This window comes from Brachycentrus maculatus, unplaced genomic scaffold (genome assembly GCF_059751285.1).
Source record: "Brachycentrus maculatus isolate JH-2025_06_01 unplaced genomic scaffold, ASM5975128v1 h1tg000735l, whole genome shotgun sequence".
NCBI lineage: Eukaryota > Metazoa > Arthropoda > Insecta > Trichoptera > Brachycentridae > Brachycentrus > Brachycentrus maculatus.
The window spans coordinates 183,478-206,541 of NW_028281466.1; the positions used below are offsets into that span (position 1 = coordinate 183,478).

General features: G+C 30.9%; 1 protein-coding gene across 1 annotated transcript; it reads left to right on the plus strand.

Moving 5' to 3' along the window:
* The first annotated feature begins 15,872 nt into the window (after nucleotides 1-15,872).
* Nucleotides 15,873-22,764, plus strand: LOC148300378 (SCO-spondin-like). The gene is made up of 7 exons (XM_088274878.1): nucleotides 15,873-15,999; nucleotides 17,384-17,581; nucleotides 18,861-19,031; nucleotides 20,053-20,223; nucleotides 20,852-21,019; nucleotides 21,766-21,960; nucleotides 22,488-22,764. The coding sequence occupies exons 1-7, from the start codon at nucleotides 15,930-15,932 to the stop codon at nucleotides 22,685-22,687; spliced, it is 1,173 nt and encodes a 390-aa protein (XP_088131004.1). The 5' UTR covers nucleotides 15,873-15,929; the 3' UTR covers nucleotides 22,688-22,764.
* Nucleotides 22,765-23,064: the final 300 nt, after the last annotated feature.

Below are 23,064 nucleotides of genomic sequence, written 5' to 3' on the forward strand. Positions count from 1 at the left end.
TTTTATTGTATTTAAACATTGACTAGTTATTTTATTCAAAATCTTTTGAGTTGTTCACAAACCTGGGTTTATCCATTTAGGAGCCATTTTAAGCATACATTTATATAAAATGTTTGCATTTCCATATTTTTTTAAGGATTGACCCGCAAAGCATATACTTTTTAGAGGGATAGTTTTTATCTGAAAATAGGATAATAAGGATAGGGAAGTTCACTGTGAAAAATGCATCACATACATCCAGACCAATTGAAAATAACTATTTCATGAATTCATTTGGCAATTAGATTACCTGTTGATGAGAATATCTGAAGTTTTCTAAACTATCGAAAATAATCTAGTTACGTTTTCATTTAATTTCGAAAATATTTTCCATCGTCAACAATCAGTCAAAGTCAAAATTATATCAATCATTTGCTTTCTTGAAAGTTATTAAAAAAAACAAATGTTTTTTAGACGATAGAAAGTTTTCATCTTTTTCATTATTATTTCAAAAAAACGTACAAAAGGATACCTACAAGAGTTGTTTCTCTTATTTCATTACCTTGTTTTTAGTGTCACTAGTTGGGTCCTGTGCGTTATCATAGTCAGCAGTTTATATGGCTGCAAGCTCATATAAGCTCAATTCCTTTTCTGAATCGTGTAGAGAGTAAATGGAAGCTGAGGGCAACAAGATGTTAAAGGATTCACATTGGATTTTATTACCAAACCCCCCAATAGGACAATGGCAAATCGTTTGGTTCATTTCTCGGATTGTTTAGGTTATGGCTGTCCTGCTAGAAATGACCAATTCCAGTTTATGATAAAAGTCCGTAAAAATATTCATTTTAAAAACATTTTCACCAAAAGACGTTTTCACTTATATTCAATTTTCCAATACCATATTTTTCTTAAGGCAGTGAAACTGAATTACTCAACTAGTATAGCCACATCCTTTGAGCTTCTTCAACCGATGTATGCATCGATTTAGAAGGACGCCGATTTTAACACGATTGTTTAAATATAAAAATTAAATACTTCTATAAGACTACTTTAGAGTTTATTTATGTTAGCAAAACTATTGTAGTTTTGAGAACTACGGATGTTCTCGAAACTAGTCATATTTATATTAATAATCTCATTGGTGGTCTTAAACAAATATTTTTTTTAATTATGTTGAAATATGAATAATACGAAGTAGAAGATGTTGACCAACGGTACCAGACTCACCCTCATATTATTTAAATTTACTTATAAATATCCATTTCAATTATATAATTATGTTAAAACACACTTAAAAATCTGACGATAACTAATATGTAATTATTATTCTTATACACTACTTTAATTTAATCAATTTAAATTCATTTTGTCAGAAAAATTTATATAAATCATGCTTCTCTACCCCTGCCTTGTTGTGTATATAACTATTACTTTAATTTTGTCTAGTTTCTCACTTATGTGATGATGTTGACAATGGCGAAACCCGAACACTGTTAAAATAAAATTTACGTGGAAAAAAACTACATAGTTTTTATGTTCTTTTATAATATAAAGATTTCGATTTGACATTAAAAATTTGAAAATAAGATACTCAGTAGTATATTTAACATTCATTTGTAAAATTTCCTTGTAGTCTTTGGGATATATATGGTATGTATTTTCATTTTCGATGGATATTTTCTTGTATCTTATCGAAAACTTTCTCATATTCAATAAGACAAGGAAACCACCCTCGTACTAAATTGAGATCACGTACGCCATGAGTGGTTGCCAAACTAAGATGGAAAAGAAACTTTTCAACACATATCATATTACTAGACTACATTTATCGCAATTTTATGTGCTTAAAATTTTTTTAACAGACAGGTGGTATCGTCGTTATCATTGTAGAATTCTCAGAGACAAAAAGATTATTTGTCGCATTGTAAAATATTGAGAATTTGGTATACTTTCATAAATAAAAGGCCCCTGGCGACTTATCAATACTTTATTGAAACGTACAAGATCTAAAACATTTAAAAAAAACTCACATATGCCTTTTGGTCACAAGAACTACTAGGTAGCTAGCCCTGAGTGAGTAACTGATTTCTAGGACAGACAAATAAGAATGCCCTTGCCAGACTATGCTGGTATGCTCACGATTGCGGCTATGTTTTTGTTACCAATGTGTCACCAATATACTTCTATTCCTTACAAATTTCTTTGCAATAAAGTTGTAAAAAGTGTTTATATTTTCTATAAAGTCATCAAAAAATATACTTACTATAAAAGAGCCATTTATAAATGGATAATGTAGGTGGGTATATCTGAAAAAGATCGCATGATTCAGCCATGACGTATTTAATTGTAATATGTAAGCGATGTCTAATCATGTAATTTTAAAAATAAATATTGTAAAATGTGCCCTCGTCACGGGTAAACTCATTTATATGGATCAATAGTTAAGTATATTTTGAGGTTAAAATTCATATCAATAATTTCAAAATAAGGGGTTTTTATATAATAAAATAACAACTTTGTAATTTATTCCAGATGAATTTTATCAAACCAGCAACCGGGTTTCGTCGTAACCGACATTATCAGACTTATGTCGGTTACGACGAAACCCGGTTGCTGATCAAATAAAATTAATGAGAAAAAAATTCATAGTTGTTATTTTATTATATAAAATGCAGTTTCACCAAGAAACGTTAGTACAAAGCTTAAATCTAATAACGGGTTTTTAATTTAAGCTTTACTTTATGAATAGGAACATTTATTAAAATCTACTGTGACACCTGTTTTGATTCGTGTTTGCATTCCGCTTCATTTTTAAACATCGTATAAGCTCAAGCCTAGGAAATAATAAATAAATAAATTTAGATAATTTACATATCGCCATTTTCGAAAAATACTACCTCAAGGGCGCTTAGTATTTACTAAGTAAAACTTAAATTAAAAATGCATTGATATTAATTTACACGAAGTGACTGCCGAATCACTCAATCAAAATTAAGATTCTACATTTAAAAAGTTAAAAATAACATTCAAGTTTTTTACATTTACAGATTCTACTTTTAAACAGTTTTTTAAAAAAAAACATTTTTTTTTTTCAGAATACACATGACAAATATTACTATTTATATTTGAAGCACTAACTTTGTGATTTTCCATTTTATAATTAAATTGTAACTTTGTTTCAAAATCATTTTTAGTGAGAGATGTTAAATATTCTTTAAAATTGAGGAGCAGTGGAGGGTTTGACCTCAGGTCAAAGGAGTCTGAGAAGAGGTCACATGTGATCCAGTAAGCCGCGCGGGGAGCAGAGTTCGGAAAACTGTAAAGTCAAACCACGGCTTAACTAAATACTTAGCGGTTTAAAACCTTTACCTCTTTACTACGAACTCGTATACGTAAATTATTTATTCTAACGTCGTATTCACTTGGAATTATGACAAACTACTGGCTTGTACTTTACTTGGAAAACATATTCACACACAGATTAAGTGAAAAACATATTCATATTTTTAATGCTAGATGATTTATTTCTTGAATGCTTTTCGCAGATACTTTGTGACACATTTTATAAACTTTATAAAACAAAACAACTTTGTTTTAACCACTATTCATTGGTACACTTTATACATAAGAACCTTGTCATCATCAGGAATTGTGTACGGAGTGCGTGGAAGTTTTTGGTATCGTAAGGGAAGGGTAATTTACTTTAACCTAACTATGAGTATTTCAATGTTTTAGAATTTAGTACATAAACCCTGATGATGACAAGGTTCTTATCGAAACCAGTTGGATAAAGTTTACCAATAAAAAGTGGTAAAAACAAAGTTGTTTTACTTTTTAAAGTCTAGAGGATTTATTCCTTAATGTAAATTTATTTAAACATTTTACACAAATAAGTCACATATTTAATATTACCGAAGAGTAATTTCTATAACCGCCTTTGGGACATGAGATTAAGGTTAACAAGAGTGAAAAACAGATAATAAAGTAACATATAAACACAGGGAAAAATGTGAAATATAAAGCAAAAAAGGTACAGTAAATAGGCATATAAAAAACATAAGGTAGGAAGCATGTTTAATGATAAAAAAGAAAAAATATGACTTATCATTAACACAAATATCTTTCCATGGAGTATTATGTTCAACATGTAAAAGGCAGTAATGCCGTAAATAAATAAATTGGAAAAAAAACTTTCGGTGTGTCCAAATACGGTAGAATTGGTGAATGTTGCACTTGTGTAAAGTGATCACTTAACCATCAATGATAGATTGTAAGTCCTGTGATAATAAGTGATGTAAATAAATCATCTAAGGAATAATTTTTTTATTTAATGTTTAATTCATGAAAATAAATGACTTTATTCAATAGCCTTTTTGTAAAATAATAAAATAAATTAAACGCTGAACTTATTAATTAATAAATATCGTAATTAAGATGGCCTCAAACGATACACAAGCAATGTACTTGTCCTTTCAAAATATTATTTCATTCATTCTATTTAGTTATACAATATTTTCAAAGGGTAAAAGTCCAAAGATTTGTGTAATGACGAATATCCTTTTCACGCATGTCCTCCGTGAAATATTATGTATCCTTTTGTGGTAAACCCACCCTTTCACGTTATTATACCAGGAGACGAAATAAAGAAAAGGCCTCCCCGAAATGCTCGGAGACTGGAAGAGATTAATAATTATTTTTGCCGAGGAAAATCGCAATTTGGGTTGATAAAATTACATCGGCTTTTGTCCCTTAATTCCTTGTTAGTTGTATAACTTAACAATAATTTGCCAGAGAGGTTTGTAATAATATTTATTACATCGGGGATTCAAACGGTTTGCTTTATTTTTATGCTAGAATTATTTGTATTTTTTGTTGACATGGTTTGAAAACATAAGTGAGAAAAAATCGGTAAAATAATACCCGCTACTGTCCTTTAATTTGTTAGTTTTTTTTTTTTATTTAATATACTTATCTACATTTTTAAGTTTAACATATATTTGAAACATTTATACATATGGAAAACTTTTATATTTCGATTCGCTGTGCCTCTCCAAAAAAGAGACTGAGCTCTTGTGCTTGGAGAGGGACTTACACTCGTGGTTTAATGTTATTTAATAAATGGTATAATAATCTTTAAATAAATGGTAAAATAGACTTTTAAAACAATAAATGGCCAGCGAGGGCTTTAAAATAATTTATTACATCAGGAATCCAAACGGTTTTTTTAATTGTTTACATGATTTGAATCACATTAGTGAGAAAAAAAAACGGTAAAATAAAATCATTTATTTTCTCCCAATTTCTGGTTCGTTGTATAACGTAAACAATTGTTTAAGTATTACTTAACCTTAGTTAAATTTATAACTTAAACCAAGTTTAATGTACAACTTCAATTTAGTTTTTTGATGTTTGAGATGGTTTAGGCATACAAAACAAATGAGTGAGAAAAGAACGGTTAAATTTCATCGCTATTCGTCCCAAATTTTCTTTTTAGTTTTATAAATTATTATTATTTAATAACAGTTTACGTTTATCTGAAACTAAGTTTTATGTACAAACTAAACCTAGTTTTTTTTTAATCTTGAAGATGGTTTAAGCATATAAAACATACAAGTGAGAAAAAAACGGTGAAATTACATTTTACAAGTTTTTGTCCTCAAATTCTTTATTAGTTTTATAACGTAAACAATAATATAACATCGAGGTTTGTAATATTATTCATTACATCGAGTATTCAAGCACTTGATAGTTTGGGCATGGGAAACGAATAAGTAAGAGTATAACGGTAGAACTATAAATAAGAACTATAAATAATAAAGTAAGGGAATAACGGTAGAACAATAAACAAGTATGAAGCAAATGTAGTGAAATCAATTTTTAAAAAGACCTGAGAAAAATTGGCACCGTCAATAACTTCAAATACTTTGATGTGGACAGTAATCAACGGGTAAATATGGAGAGATGATTAAATGTGCAAGAAGCTTAAATATTTTGCAAATACAGAGTGGTGTGGCATTCTTTCATCTCTGCCTACCCTTGCGAGGAAGTGTGTGACGGGAAATTAGTTAGTTATATGTGTTTTCCCCTATTCCCTATTACCCCATAATAACTAGCATTATAAAGAGCACAGGTGTGAAATATCATGATTTTTTTTCCTGAAGGTATCTGATTGCTGACTTGAAGTGTCATATGTCACATATTCAACATGCGTAATGTGACGTCATAGGAAACTATTCGTTTCAGTAAAAGAAACTTTCTTTCTTCCTTTCTTTTCAAGCCTGTCACCTGAAATTTTATACATTTTCTCTATATATACTAAAGGGGTACATCAAATTTTTGTTTTATACCTAGATGATTAAAAAAATACAAATTAAAACTTACATGCAAGTAGAATAAATAACTCAAATAGTTTTCGAATATTTTCATCAATTTCAATTTATATGTTTTTGATTTCAAACAAAATAAAATTTTGAAAGTCGAAACGATTTTTAAATATTAAAAAAAGTCGTTTGTCACTAGTAATTTTTAAACGAAAAAGAGTGTGAATGTATGTGTATATATTTATTTATTCACTATGCAAAAAAAAAATTAACTTAATAAGTATTTATTTAATTTTATAATTTAAACTGTTCTACCTTTAAAACAAAGTACGAGATAGAAAAGCCAACATTTCAATGTAACGTAGTTTGAAGAGAAACATAATAACTTAAAAAGTCATTTCATTACTTTTTCAAAGCGACACAAGAACGTTGAGTTGAATATTGTAAAAGTATTTTTTATTTTTTTTTAACTTGTAACAGCAAATTGAGAATATAAATATTTTAATATGAGTGACTAATTTTCTGAGCACGAAGTTTACGAAGAAATATTACTAAAAAGTCAAAATATAATGTTGAAATTCTGTAGTTCTCAAAACTTGTCATGTTCACATTATAAAAATTAAAAATGGTCTTATACAGGTGTTTAATTTTTATATTTATACGATCGTGTTCCACAATGTTCATGCCAAATCAGTAAATAATATAACTACAGACTAATATGTAAAGTTCATATGTATGAATGGTAATACTGAAAACAATTATGTTTTTATGTGGTATTGCACAAATTTAACGATGAATGATATTGAGATTCATATTATCATTGAAAAAAGTATCAAAAAACTTAACATACAAAACTTTATTATTTGTCAATTTACGTTCTAAATGAAATCTTTAAATAATCAAAATGTAAATTTGTTTTAAAATCACTATAAACTGATTTTAAAACAAAGTAACATTTTAATTATAAAATAAAAATCACAAAGTTAGTGCTTCAAATATAAAAAAGAAATCTTTAAAAATCCAATAATTTTTAAGCGCTTACATCAAGTTGCATGATGACTGTTCTTTGTAGCTTTTATACGACAAATATTTTCATTGGCAAAAAAATAATACCCTTTTTCACACATCTCGAATTTCACTATCAGTTTTGGAGGCTCTCCACAATTCTGGAAGGCCTCCTTTGAATCTGTTCCATCAAAGGGTTGAAAACGTTCGAAATAGGGACACGTAAAATGATGCGTAGGAAATGGTAAAAGGTGGGAAATGCCTGAAAAACTTTTTGAAGACTGTAATCAAGAAAAAACGAAAATATTCATAAGGGTGAATGTTAAAAATAAAAACCAAAAAATCACCGTCGGAAAAGTGTTTTACCAAATTAAATATTTAAATAAAGATATACATTATATAGATTTCTATAATATTTATTAAGTATAACCATAGACGTAAGACCGACCACCTTGCCTTCATATAAATACCATAAAGACGATAAACTAAACATTTCATCAATCTGGAGCAATGCCCTTTGCACATAAATACACACGATAGGTACGGTAATAAATGCGGTTACAAACATTAGTCTTGACTAATTTATAGAGAAAAATATGTATGCAAACTACATGAAATCGTCGAAAAAACCCGTATAATAAAATAATTTCACAACAGCTGGATGTTTTTTTGCTACTTTTATTTGATTTAATTACTGTCGGGGTTTGTCATTACCGACATCATCAAAATTAAACAAAGTGGAAAAATATATGAGGTTCTTGTTTTACTATATGAAATGCAGTTTCACCAAGAAACGTCAGTTCAAAACTTGCATAAGTATGTTAAATATATGTACATTACAAAGGTTAGACGGTTTTCAATTAATATTTAATTATTAAATTCCATTTACTTATATGCATATTTTTTTAACGTATTTTCTACCTCAGTGCGCTTTAAATACGACTTCTTCGGGGAGGTTTAACCAACGTTGTCAAAGATGGAAAACTATTTTGTTATACTATTTGACTTCCTGAAAACGTCTGAAAATACTGAAAAGTTGTTTCACATATTCCCCGCCATGTGTTATTCATGAGGCTAGGTGAAATATACCAAAACACTTATAAGTTAAGCCACTAGTTTTGTAAGCTGAAAAAATCCCGCCTTCTTTGTAGTATCCTGGCAGCTTTTATTCGAAATCCTAAAGCTCTGTGTAGTCGGGGTGGAGTGGCGAAGTTCGTATGTAAATCGGGCACTTTGCATTTTTATCCTGAGAAGTGAAATTAACTCTAGGCGTTACATTGCTATCTCTCGCTGAAGGTTTTCTCATCAACTCACAAGCACGCAGTATTATTGTATGGAATATTAAAATACTCTCTGGATTCCGTTACATTTTTACGGAATATATACGCACTTACTTTACCATGCAAAAACCATCAAAATAAAATTTATAAAAAACATTAATATTTTAAATATTTAAACTACGATGACGTGTAGTATTTTTTGCATGCTGTGGTAGTGATTGTACATTTTGAAACCGATAGATCTCGGTGAGTAGTATAGTATTACTAACATTTTTGTGAAAAAATCAGAAGATAAAATCATTGACTTTATGTTATTTTTGACATCTAATCAAAGATGAAGAAGAATATGAAAGTCTGGGCATTTACGAGGCTGACGACCGTCATAGGCTAGTTTAAGAGATCACTTTACACCCGTGTAACATTCACCAATTCTACCCATTATTGACAACCACACTACTCAAATTCTTGGATATTCTATACATATGAACCAATTTTGAAACATTATTCTGGAATCACAAGAATTTCACTAGAGACATCTATTGGTGAGATGAAAATAAGCTTTTTATTGAGCAGAAACTCTTTTATTAGTATTTGGACACACTCAAAATGTTGTAAATTAACTTTACGAGTCATTATTTTTCATGTGTATTTTGTAGTACATAATGCATTTTTTTTTAAGACTCAAAGAATTAGACAAGTCTGGCTATTTTCAGGGCTTATCATATTTCATAGGCTAATTAAGCGATCACTTTTTGCACGTGCAACATTTACCATTCAACTCATGATTGACAATCACACTACTCAATTTTTTAAAACTATATAAGTATATCATTATCTCACGATGCTGTACGTGTGAGCTCACTTAGGCTATCTATGATTGTATTGAGAAAGCTTTTAGTCAGCAGAGACCCTTTTATTTATTTTCAATCATGGGTAGAATGGTGAATGTTGCTCGTGTGTTAAGTGATCACTTAAAAAGCCCATATCATAATAAGCCCTGCAAATATTAAGACTCCCATATTCTTTACCATCTTTGATGTCAAAAATAAAAATATATTTTTTAGGCTGATATTTTAAACTGCATTGAAAAATTTTTGTAAAACGTAACAAAGCGTATTTTTTACCGTCAGACTAACGAACTATGGCGGGAATTTTCCCGTGTATTTTTTTTTTATTAGATAAAATATAAGCATACAAATTATGTATGTTACATATGAATACAAATATTTACTCTTTTGACCAAAGAAATTTCATACCCCAGTAAATTATTATCACATTATTCATAAAACTTAATCGCGTTATTTAATTAGAAACAGAATATGATAAATTTAATCTTAAATCATATTTACATGTTATATTTATCGTGTTTAATAAATTCATTAGGTAATTTCTGGGAAATTTATTGTTTTAGCAGCTTGTAAACAAGCTACTGAGCTAGAAACCAGAATGAAGCTATAAATAATGCTTATATTTTGTAGGGTAATCATAAGTGACATCTAATTTATTTCCATCCACATTCCGCGTATTTGTTAAATGTATTTTAACAGATAAAGTAGATTTAAATTTTAGGTCTTTGAACCAACCATAAAGAGAGTTTTGCCTTAAGAAATACATCTTGTTATTTAGTTATCTGTTTTGTCTAATACTGTTTCTTCTACTATTACTATTGCTACTACTGCTACTACTGTTACTACTGCTACTTTACGTACTACCACTACTGCTACTACTGCTAAAACTGCTACTTCTCCTACTTCTGCTACTACTGCTACTACTGCTACTAAAGCTTATACTGCTACTACTGCTACTAAAGTTTCTACTGCTATTACTGCTTCTACTGTTACTACTGCTACTACTACTTCTACTGCTACTACTGCTACTACTGTTACTATTGCTATTACTGCTACTTCTGCTGTTTTACGTACTAGTTATACTGCTACTACTGCTACTATTGATACTACTACTACTTTAAGTACTGCCACTATTGTTACTACTCCTACTACTGCTACTACTGCTACTACTGTTACTGCTACTACTGCTGCTACTGCTGCTTTTGCTGCAACAGCTGTTTCAACTGCTACTTCTATAGCAGATAGGATTAACATATAGGATGAATAGTTTCTCTCTTTTGTTCTGATATACATTCCTAGGGTTCTTCACGTCCATACGTCTAGTCACACTTTAGTCAAGATTTTTGACCCCACCAGATTTTAGGTTCTGATTGATATTTGTCATTTTTGTCTTTTGTCTATCCTCGTTCTGTTCAGTTTTGTTCATTTTTGCCAAATATACTTAGTGGTTATATATTTTTAGTCGTTCTCTCGCAATCCATTCGTTTCATATGTCCATACTACCTTAAATAACGTTTATTAAGTATTTCAATTACTGCTTTACCTTCTGGGCTTCATTACAGATGTGGGCTTCTCCATTTAAATTTATTTTTATTTAGACATCTTAACATAAATGTGAAGAAGAATATCGAAGTCTAGGTATTTACAGGGCTTATGACCTGTCATATGTCATGGTTAACCAATCTGCGACAGCTCGTATGCCCTGTAAATACCAGACTCTCACATTCTTTTTCATCTATTTTATTTTGGATTCGTCAATTATTTAACACTTACGTTATTGCCAGTTCATATACCATCTTCTAAATAATATGCTATTATTGATGAGGAAAATAAAATGCAGAAAAATGAAACGTCTCAAACGATGCTTCGAAAAATTCTTCCTTTCATCTTTTTGTTTTCCTACTATCTTTCATATTACTATAATGCTTCAATTTATTACATATGTTCATTATCCTCACTTCACGCGTAATATACTTTATGGTCACCTCATAAAACTAATATATATGAATTGATTAGGGTTGTAATAATTCAATCTCCCCCCAGTCTACCACCCTCGATAGCTGAATTGATTTCCTAACACATTCAAATTTAAGGGTATTTATTTTCGCACGTCAATAAAATAGACACATAAAAGAAAATAATGATTTTTATATTTATATATCATTATAGATGAAAAAGAATATAGATGTCTACAGCATATAGTAATTACATATTCAGAATATACAGAATATAGTATTTACAGCGATTACGTTTCGTCAGAGACTGGATTAAGTGATCATTTTATATACGTAACATTCACCATTCTACCCATCACTGACAATTACTTTATGTAATAATTTTTGAAATCAAAGACAAAAAGTTTATTTATTTTTCAATTGAAAAGATGTTTGGTATGCTACTTGGTCGGCGACATCTATGGTTAGAGTTAGTAAGTTTTTAATTGCTGAAACCTTTGTGAAATGTAAGCAATATTACTCCCGTATTATTGAACATGATACAATATTTTGAGTGTCCAAATACTTGTTCTCGAATCTGGATTATCTCCAATTATAGGAGTTATTTTTCATATTTCGTAAGACCCGTAAATGCCCATATTCTTCTTTATCTATTGTATGTTGAGATGTCAAAAAACCAATATGGTAGGATTCGTCAAAATAAATCATAAATTTTATTTTATTGCCATTTTATATGTTTGTTGAACTTATTTTATTTATCAGTTTTTGCTATCCACAATATTTTGAGTGTATCTTAAGCCTTGCAAATCCCCAGGCATTTATAATTATCTTCATCTATGTTAGATATTAATGAAAAAATATCTTGATATAATTAACTATGTAAAGTAAATCCAAAATATGTGAACACAAATTAATAAATGTGAATAATATTGTGGATAAAATTCTAAATATAACACTCTCCTTATCATTCATCATTCACTTTGTATAATATCACACAAAGTGAACGGTGAATGATAATGGGAATGTTATATTACCATACCACAAAGTTAACAATGCTTTTAATACACAAAATATAATATACTAATTGTGTTTATGAGAGCATTAATAGTTCTCGAAACTGTCATGTTTACATTAATAAACCCAAGAGTGGTCTTATACAATTGTTGTATCTTTAAAACCATGGAATCATTAAGAGAAACGTATGTTTTTTTTAATTTGTTTATACTTTTAGTTAAAAAACAGTTTTTTTAGATTACTTTGAAATCTCTTTCCGTGCGAATGATTCATTATGTTTATAAAAGTAGATCCAGAAAATTGTTAAAAGTTTTACGTTAATTGCAAAGTGGGGTACCTAATAGCCTCCAGCGATTAATTAAACTAAGTACCATTGTGAATCTTTTGCAGGATAAAGAAACGTCCTTTTAATGGCCAGATTGAGTACTGGAGTAACGCGAGAGTGCTAATTTTATTTCAATTTATTTTTACGAACATTAACAGACACAAATAACAAAACAAAACAGTAACAATACAATACGCTCCTGAGCTGTCAATTCTATATAAGCGTGTACTTCAACTCAACGTAAAAGATGAAAAATTGTTTGATTATTAATGAAGTACTAGCAAACGTACAATTCAGTAAGCGGGTGACCGCGCGAGGAGTCACGCGCCCTTTTTTTTTAGAATACATATGTATTAGAATTTTTTTTTTTTTAATATTGAAAAAATATATATGCAACTCCTTTTCTTTCAATTACTGTTTTCTTTTCAAAATTATGTATTTATTTTGAAAATTAACTTATTTTTTCAACACAAAAACAATGTTAAAAGCAAAAAATTCATTTACGTTAAATGTTAAATAGGTTTAAAGTAATCAAATAAATATCCAGCTTTAATTAAATACGATATGTTAAATATTTTTCATTAACACATTTTTTTTATATTTTAGATTGTCTCTAATCAGCTTTTTGTATTTAACCTATTTTAAATTCAATATTGCCAAAATTTTCATGTTTAAAAAATAAAATACTGAAAATATAACAAATAAATTAATTATGTGACATATTAATTGATATGTGATATTGAATCCATAGTGTCTATTGTATTGTTTTGAGGGATCAACTTTATTCGTTCATTATTACATATACATATCCACTATAATTTTATAGACATATGAACGAAATATCGACATCACGGTAAGCTAATCCCTCTTAAAAACAGGCCACAAAACCTACATCAAACAGAAGAAAAAGAAGAAGAAGTAATCATGCCATAAATCCTTATACATAATAGGTAAGGAGAATTTTCGAAAGCAACTATATATATATATATATATATATATATAGATATATACATACGTTTAAAAAAAAAATAACACAAAAGATAAAACTATTTCAAAAAAAGATCCATCATTTTTGATCGGAGTTAAGTAAGAGTTCTGTGGCATTTTTCAAAATATTTAAAGCTCGAATTTGTTATGCATTCAAGTACATCTCGCGAAGCCAAAAAGATAAACTTTTGGTTTAAACTGTATAAGTCTTGTATGGCAAACATCGCTGGATCCTTTTACGTTTCAAGAGTCTATGGAACTCTTGAGAGGGTGGAATCGCAAGATTTAACTCTAAGGGTAGGTGAAAAAAGCGCACACAAAAAGCGTACATGGAAATTGCGAACGGAAAAAATGCGCGCATTTAAATTGTTTAAAATAAAAAAATGTTACAAAATAATCTGTTTAAAAATCTCAATTTGACATCGACTCTGCTACTCGCAGGTAGGTACTTACATATATGCGTGTACACTCGCGTAGGGAGAAGGTATAATATGACTAATATTCTAAAAATATTCAATTCATAATGAAAATAACATAATAAATTACGAAATGCCACTGAAGCAGCGATAAAAATGTGGTATTTATCTTATCTTTCAATACGACAGTAATCTTTTATTTATATCAGGGTATTAAATGGAAGTATTTGTGTTAAAGAGTTACTATTTTTCGAATTAAGACAGAACAGAATTCCATATAGTGCATTGCTTGTCTAAATTTATTTGCCTTTTTCGTATGGCCAAAATGCGAATTATTTTAATATTGTGTTTTGGTGTCGGCGCAATACAAGCTTTGAATCCAGGCAAGTTAAAAATATCTTTAATATTCCATTTGTACATCTGTAGTTCTCGAAATAAGTCGTGTTTAAATTAATAAACTCAAATGTGGTCTTACACAAGTGTTTTATTTTATTTATTTTTTTAATTATCGTGGTATTCCACACATTAATGTCAAATCAACAAATAATAATCTCATCATTTTAATCATGAAGTCAACATAAGTGCTAGTATTTTAATTCTTGATCATCCTGCTCGACGTCTTGCGTAGTGGTTTCCTGGAATATCAGACTTTCTGTTTTTGATAAGAATATCTTACCTGGTACTTGAGCCAAGTCGATGGAATCGTTTTATGAGGACCCTTTAATTCCATTATTTGGTCAATCCATCTTTACGGTCATAGAAATTAGGGAACAATCCAGTTCCTAGGTTAATCTCAACTGGTCTTTTAGATTCTTTAGATAATCCTTTTTTCTTTCTAATCGCACATAATAAGTGTGAGGTAGATGAAATTCCAATCCGTGATGGGAGTTCTTTTTGATCCAAAAATGTCATCCAAATTAAAGGGAAAAGTCTACCAATCAATTGTTAGATCCGCACTTCTATATGGTTCTGAATGCTGGACGATGTATAGCATATATGCTATACCAATAAAGTAAAGAAAACCAGGTTACATACAAAGAGTGGTATAAAGTGATGCAGAGACAGCAAACTATTTTCAATATTCATGTTCATTAATGAATTTAAACATTTAATGTTTTTATTTAATATCAAAGTGCAGTGTACTTTTAATAGTAAATTTATCTCTTTGCAGGGATATGTCAGGACCCAGACATGGTGTACGAAAAATGCGGAACTCCATGTCCAGCCACTTGTGAAAGCCCATACCCAGCAATATGTAATCCTGTATGCGTGGATGGATGCTTCTGTAAATCTGGTTTAGTTCTTCAAGGGGGCAAATGCATCAAACCAGAAGACTGCCGTAAGCTGTTTCTCAAAATTGATTTAATATATTCTGATATTTAAACTTCGAATCTGTTTTTTTAGTCAAAACTTGAATGGTAAACAAATTCATTTTGGTTTTTCTCTATCCATATTTAGTATCTTGGAATGATGATCGGATTTTACTTCAGTCACAAATTGCCTGAAGATTATCTTTTGTATATCTATAGTGTAGTCTTTACCCAGACTGCTCCATTGCTCTTTTAGCTGCTATTTCTTATAATAGAAAAGAGAAAAATGCATTAATATTTGAAGACATCTTGAGGAATACCTTCGTCACATAAGAACTGCTTATTTCGCAGAGGTTCACTTGAATTGAATACCAATTTTTATTATAATTATACAGAGTGTGGGGACCCAAATATGGTGTACGACCAGTGCGGAACTGCTTGTCCACCCACTTGTGAAACCCCAAACCCAGGAGTATGTAATCAAGAATGCATGGATGGGTGCTTTTGTAAACCTGACCTAGTACTTCATATGGGTGCATGCATCAAGAAGGAGCAGTGTCGTAAGTCACATCTTTTAATTACTTTCTTCAACACATTTGAATCTTCTCCTGTTTGTGTCATGTCAAGTCTCTCTGATGTCGACTATCACTTGAGAGTAATTGTCTTTGTCTTAAGCAGATCTAAACAGCGCCTTTACGGTTCTAATCCCATATATTCTAGAGCCAGAAATGCCCATACCTTGTCGACCCTCTATTTAAAAATACATGTTTTGTAAATTTATAGAAATAAAAGAGAAAAACCTTATGGTCATATCCTGGATTCTGCTAAACGAAGTTGTTTTTAATACTGTCATTATCATTCGTCGTTTGAACAATGAAAAAAGTTGTTTTTAACACTGTCATTATCATTCATCGTTTGAACAATGAAAAAAGTTGTTTTTATAATAATTTGTTCAATGTTTAACCACATGGTTCGTAGTATCAATGATACATGAATTCACTGGTTTAACAATTCTTAAAAAACATATGTATGTGAAAACTTTATTTTATAGAAACGTTATAAAATTTTGAAATGCATTTTTATCAATACATATACCGTCAGTGTGAATATCTGCCCTCATCTTTTATTCTTAAGACTAGCAAGTGCGTTAGTCGTCAAGTTGGCAAGCTGTCATAGTCTTTGCGCGCGATCCGTACTGAAGTTTTCATACAAGATTTGCAATACTATTTCGAATCAGGAGCACTACATTACAATGTATTATTAGATTAAGACCAATATTTTTAGCCTTTCCACTTTATTAAAAATAAAATAAATAAAAATAATAAAAAATAAATAAAGTGGAAAAGCTAAAAATATTGGTTTTAATCTAATAATATATAAAAATGCAATTCCATCACGAAGTGTCAGTTGATAATATAACACTACATTACAGTTTTTTTTAGTATTACTATTATTCAATTTTAACCTTTTATACGCACAAAAATTTTAAAAATTAAAAATTAAAACCCATTTTACAATTTTAATACAATCTACCCTTGATCATTTACTCTTCACTTTATTTTGTCTTTGTCCCATGTTTTATTTTATTTGTTAAACGTCCAGTTTCATTTGCAAGGCATCCAATTTTGTAAAAGATCCAATATTGAAGTGAATAACCTGCATTATATTTTATATTATTTTGAGAAATAAAAATACTGTGTTTCAATCCACTCATATTTTTATTAACCAATTAGTTTCGGCAACAACCTGTTGCCCTCTTCAGGGTTTAATTTATGACTAAAATCCTGAAGAGGGCAACAGGTAGTTGCCGAAACTAGTTGGTAAGTAAAAATGTGAGTGGATCAAAACACAAAGTCTTTTTATTTCTCAAAATAATATATCAATATGATCCACAAAGTTAATGCTTTAAATATTCAATACATATTTTATATTTTGTTTTCCAAGCTGCTACAAGTTGCGGTCCAAACGAGGTGTGGAACTGGCACCCTCGGTACTGTACGTTTGATGAGGACTGTGGCTCCTACCTGCACGGCTTCATCAAGGACTGTCCCGCTCCTCCTCCAGATATTCAAGTACCACCACGCTGCGAGTGCCTGCCGGGTTTCTTGAGAATCGGCGGCGATTGCGTTTTACCTGAAAATTGTAAGTACCAACCCATGTTGGTAGACCAGTTCACTGACTAGCCCGAGCGTGACTCGGGCTAGGAGTTGGTTTTGCATTTGTATTTTGCATTGAGTTTTGAATTTTTCACCTTCATTATGTAGCTTAGTTTAATTTCACTTTTAATTTTTACTTATTTATTAACTTTCTATTAAGTTTGATTTATTATTTCATATGATTTTTTTACATCTCAACAAATATGAAGAATCGTCATCCCCGTAAATGCCCAGACTTCCGTATTCTTCTGCATCTTTGATGAGATGTCAAAAAAATAATAAGAAAAATAACTCCTATGGTTGGAGATAATCCAGATATGTGAACAAGTATCTGGACACACTCAAAATGTTTAAAACAAGTTGGATTATGTCCAAATACTTGTTCACAAATCTGGATTATCTCCAATTATAGGAGTTATTTTTCATATTATTTTTTGATATTTCATCAAAGATGAAGAAGTATATAGAAGTCGGGGCATTTACGGGGCTGATGACCGTCATAGGCTGGTTTAAGTGATCAATTTACACGCATGTAACATTCACCAATTCTACCCATTATTTACAACCACACTACTCAAATTCTTGGAAGTTCTATATATATGAACCAATTTTGAAACACCGTTCTTGAATCACTAAAACTTCACTAGAGACATCTATTGGTGAGATGTAATCTTCATCTTTGATGAGATGTCAAAAAATAATATTAATTTTTTCATTACTTTTTATTGTTTTTCTCTTTTCTCCAACCAAATTTCTATCTTTTTATATGTATTTAACCTTTTACATTTATTTGTTTCTGTAAGTTTGTTGTGTTCTCATCTAATTGATGAAAATATATTTAAACAATTTTTAATGCTCTGTATTTCATTTCTTGTAATATGTTTTTCATTGTTTTATTACCATAAATAAATAAATTTGACGAGTCCGAGCACTGCTCGGGTAAATTGTGTTCCTACTCGTCAGTTTTGCTTTGGCAGTCAAATATTGACCCATTTGTTTTACTGAATAACCTGACAGTTTTGTTTCGACTTGTTGGTGACGATTTCTTGCTCCGGCAAATTTTCTCGCACAAAATTTGTCAGTTAAGTTATTAAGCAGATCGATTTGTTAACAGTATTTTGATTAAAAGATTATTTGATACTAATTACTTTTTAAGTATGTTCAAATACTTGTTCACAAATCTGTCGACTAAACACGGTTGACTGGTACTGTACCGAGCATACGTACACATGATTTTATATTAGCTTCTCGTCTTGTTCCTTTAGGTTGTTCAAGTGTGGAATCCCAGCAAATAGTAGAGTGTCCAGCCCCGTGTGATGAGAATTGTGATGGATCTCCTAACTGCAGCGAGGAGCCTTGCAGAAGAAAGGCGTGTATCTGTAAACCTGATTACGTAAAAGATCCTTCTGGAAACTGCATACCAAAAGAATTGTGTGGTAGGATGAAATTGATCTTTTATTTTTATTGTAATTGTGGTTAGTCATTTTTTATTATTTTTTTTTCAAAAATGTTAAAAATATTAGTATGTAACCACTCACCGAGATTTTTATGTCTACCGGTTTCGAGACGTACCCGTCTCTTCGTCAGGACAATCACTATCATAGCATGCAAACAATACCACCCTTCACCACCGTAGCACCATTTACATACTCAAAACTACACAAAATGTCTAACACGTGCGATTTTTGGTCGACCCGAAGACCAACATGCACTACAGTTTTTAACACAGACATGCGTTACTAGCCGAGGTTAAACATGCACTTTTTTATTTTTCATTATTTTTATTCCACCGTCCTTTTTTAAATGAAACAGGATGGAAGTCTGAACATCCCAGGACTTACGACATGCCATTGGGGTGGCTTAAGCGATCACTTTATACACTTGTATAACGCTCACCATTCTACCCATAGATGAACATGCATTTTGAATGAATATTTGAAACCTGCAAGGTGGTTTTTGCCGTAGTAATTGCTATTTTTTTGGTACTGGGTAAGGTATTTTAAAAAGATACAGGTTCCACAAATATCAAAAGCCATTGTAACTTCTTAATAGTTCAAAGTCAGTTGAGTGTTTGTCTAGATATAATATTAAAATATGTGCGTGTTTCTTTGTCCATCAGTAAATTTTGGAGGGACAAATTTTCTTAGCTTTTTCATAAACATTAAATGGACAACAAAGCTACCAAGTTATGGTAGATCAATGTTTCAAGGTCACAACTCTAAAATTTAGACGTAACTTCACATACGGTGCTTGAAAATGGTACGAAATGCATCGAAACACGTGTCATATTAGATTTTAAGAAATAATACTTTTTACTAAGTAAACCTTAAATTTAAAATTTAGCAGCTTAATTGAAGTGTCTGTCTAAGGGTTTTAATGTTTTGAACATACTCTGGCATAAACTTATTTGATTTTTTAAATAATAATTCCCTTAAGCTATCTAAAATATATGTCCAGGAATATGTGAGGACCCAGATATGGTGTACGACCAGTGTGGATCTGCATGCCCAACCACTTGTGAAACCACCCCCGACCCAATAACGTGTCTTCCAATATGCGTGGATGGATGCCACTGTAAACCTGGCCTAGTACTTCATCTCGGTAAATGCATCAAGCCTGAGGAATGTCGTAAGTTCCAACTTTTACATATTTTTCTTTCCCGTACTGATCATGCAAAAATTACACGTGATCCAAAGTGAGTCACCAAAAGACTCCAATTCTTATTTGTATAGAAATCGTAGTATGCGACTCGTTATTCAGAGTCACAGAGTAATAGATTCCACGTCCTTTCCAACGCGCGGCCGAGCGCCGACTAAGCGAGAGGCTGGAAATTGGATCAAATGAAAGCGGAGTTATCAAGTGACCTCGCTCTAACTTTGTGGTAATACCACATTTATTAGAGTGTAAGAAATTACATGTCGCTTATAGACAAAAAATTAACATCCTGATATTAAAGTACGTAGAACTCACGGTACCGACTTATTGTGCTTTTTATCAAAAATTATACTTCAACAAAATTTTCGATTTGAAATTATAAAAATAAAAAGGAATTTTTTAATATTATTTTTGAGATTACAAAAAAATGAAGTAAGTAGCTCTTATAATATTTAAATTATCGAATTAAAATTAATATATTTTCCTGTTAGATCCGATTAAGTCGAAGTATCTGTAGCAGAGTTTTTAGTTTTAAAGCTCTGGCATATATCATTTGATTTTTTTTAAATAATCCTCTAAGCTTTCTAACATATACATCCAGAAAAATGTGAGGACCCAGACATGGTGTACGACCAGTGTGGATCTGCATGTCCAATTACTTGCGAAACCCCCGACCCATCGACGTGTCCTCCTGTATGTGTGGATGGATGCCACTGCAAACCTGGTCTAGCACTTCATCTCTGGAAATGCATCAAACCGGAAGAATGTCGTAAGTTTCAGCTTTTAAATATTTTACAAATTTTAATATTAATCAAAATATGAAAGAAAAACATCAAATAATAGTAATATCCCGACTCCTGAGGAAAAATGTTGTTTTTCAAATGATTTGTTCAATATTTAACAGTCAGTGTTAGCGAGGTCATGATACACAGAATCCACTGACTGAGCAACTTGACTCCATTCAAGATGCCCGTCACCTGTTGATACTCTGCCCCCATTTCAGCTTTCAAAGACAACAGCTCGAGGCAATTGCACGAGCTTGGTCGAGGACCTATCTGACGTCAGATCCGTGATAGTTCATAAGGGACTCTCACGAGAAATGGTATCATACATGATTAAAATAATGATGAAGGACATCGATACCATAAACCAAGCTAAGACACAAAATACTGAACTCTTTTCTAGTCTGATGACATCAGTCAATAGTCCGGCTTCTCCTGAGAAGTTTTACGTGGTTTCCTCCCAGCAGTGAGCAAATGGTGAGAAGTTCCTGATTGGACCACATTAGATTACCTCTCATGTTCCCAACACTGATTAAAATAAAATCGTTTTTAGATAGAACAAACAAAATCCACTTTATGATATATAAACCTTGTATGTATTAGCAAGGTAAATAATAAATGCAACTCCCATCTAAAAAAAAAATAAAAAAACTTGTTACTGTTCTACCCACAATTTAACAACCTGGATTATTTAAAATACAATTTATATTGCATGATTTATTTGTTTTCCAAGCTGTTCCAAACTGCGGTCCGAATGAGCAATGGAACTGGCACCCTAAATACTGTACATTTGATGATGACTGTGACTTCTACATGCACGGCTTTATCAAAGACTGTACCCGGCCTCCTCCAGATTATGAGGTTCCACCTCGCTGTGAGTGCTTGCCCGGCTTCGTGAGAATCCACGGCTGTGTTTTACCAGAAAATTGTAAGTAACAACTTATTGTTAGGTTACATTATTTTATTTCATTCTCTTTCAACGCTGTTTTACTTATCTAGGACAACAAAGTATTATATGTATATTGATTTGGTATTAACATTGTGGAATGAGATGTTGATTATTAAAAAATTGTATTAGATCACTAATCTAGTTTTATTTCACACGACTAGTTTTGAAAATTACAGATGTTGTCATCGATAGGTGATCACAAAAACTAATGAGCATCTGTCGATGAAAACATTTGTAGTTTTTGAAACTAGTAGCGTGAAATAAGTGGTCTAATGCAAGTCATTAGGACAACAAAGCATCAGCATCATTATGACCATATCTCTTATAAATTTCATTAAATCTTTATATTTTCATTTCTGCATAAATAGCTGATATTCTACCGAGCAAAACTATGATTGCATATTGGTATCTTGTTTCATTATCCTCAATTTCATTAATTATTGATTTTGTAACGTGAAACGGATAGAGTTTTGAGAATTTTCGTGAACAAATTTCTGGGTCTTCAGGTTGTTCCAGTGCGGAATCCCAGCAAATAGTAGACTGTCCAGCCCCGTGTGATGAGAACTGTGATGGATCTCCTAACTGCAGTGAGGAGCCTTGCTGGAAAAGAGCGTGTAATTGCAAACCAGATTATGTGAAGGATCCTTCTGGAAACTGTATTCCAAAAGAGTTATGCGGTAAAGATGAAAGAAGAAATGGATTATAATTCATTTATTTAGCAAGCTTGATTGGTAAATTGAGAATGTATTTAATGATTTGATCTTTGGTTTTTGCAGATCATCAAAAAATATAAAAATAATCTAATCAAACCGTTTTTGCTCTCATGCCTGCCTTTTCTTTAAGTTACTCCATATAACTTATTCCTATGTTATTTTATTCTTTACAAAGAAAATGAGAAGTTCTTTATACCGCAAGATATATCATATCATCTTCTTTCTTCAGTTTTCTATTGTTTTTTTAGAGTTTTTTTTTCACTTTCCTTCAAACCTCTTCGTTTATCTTACTTTCTATTCAGCTAATTAGTTAGTGAAATGTTATCAAATTTCTATTTATTTATAGCTATTTTGTTTTTTGTTTCACGAG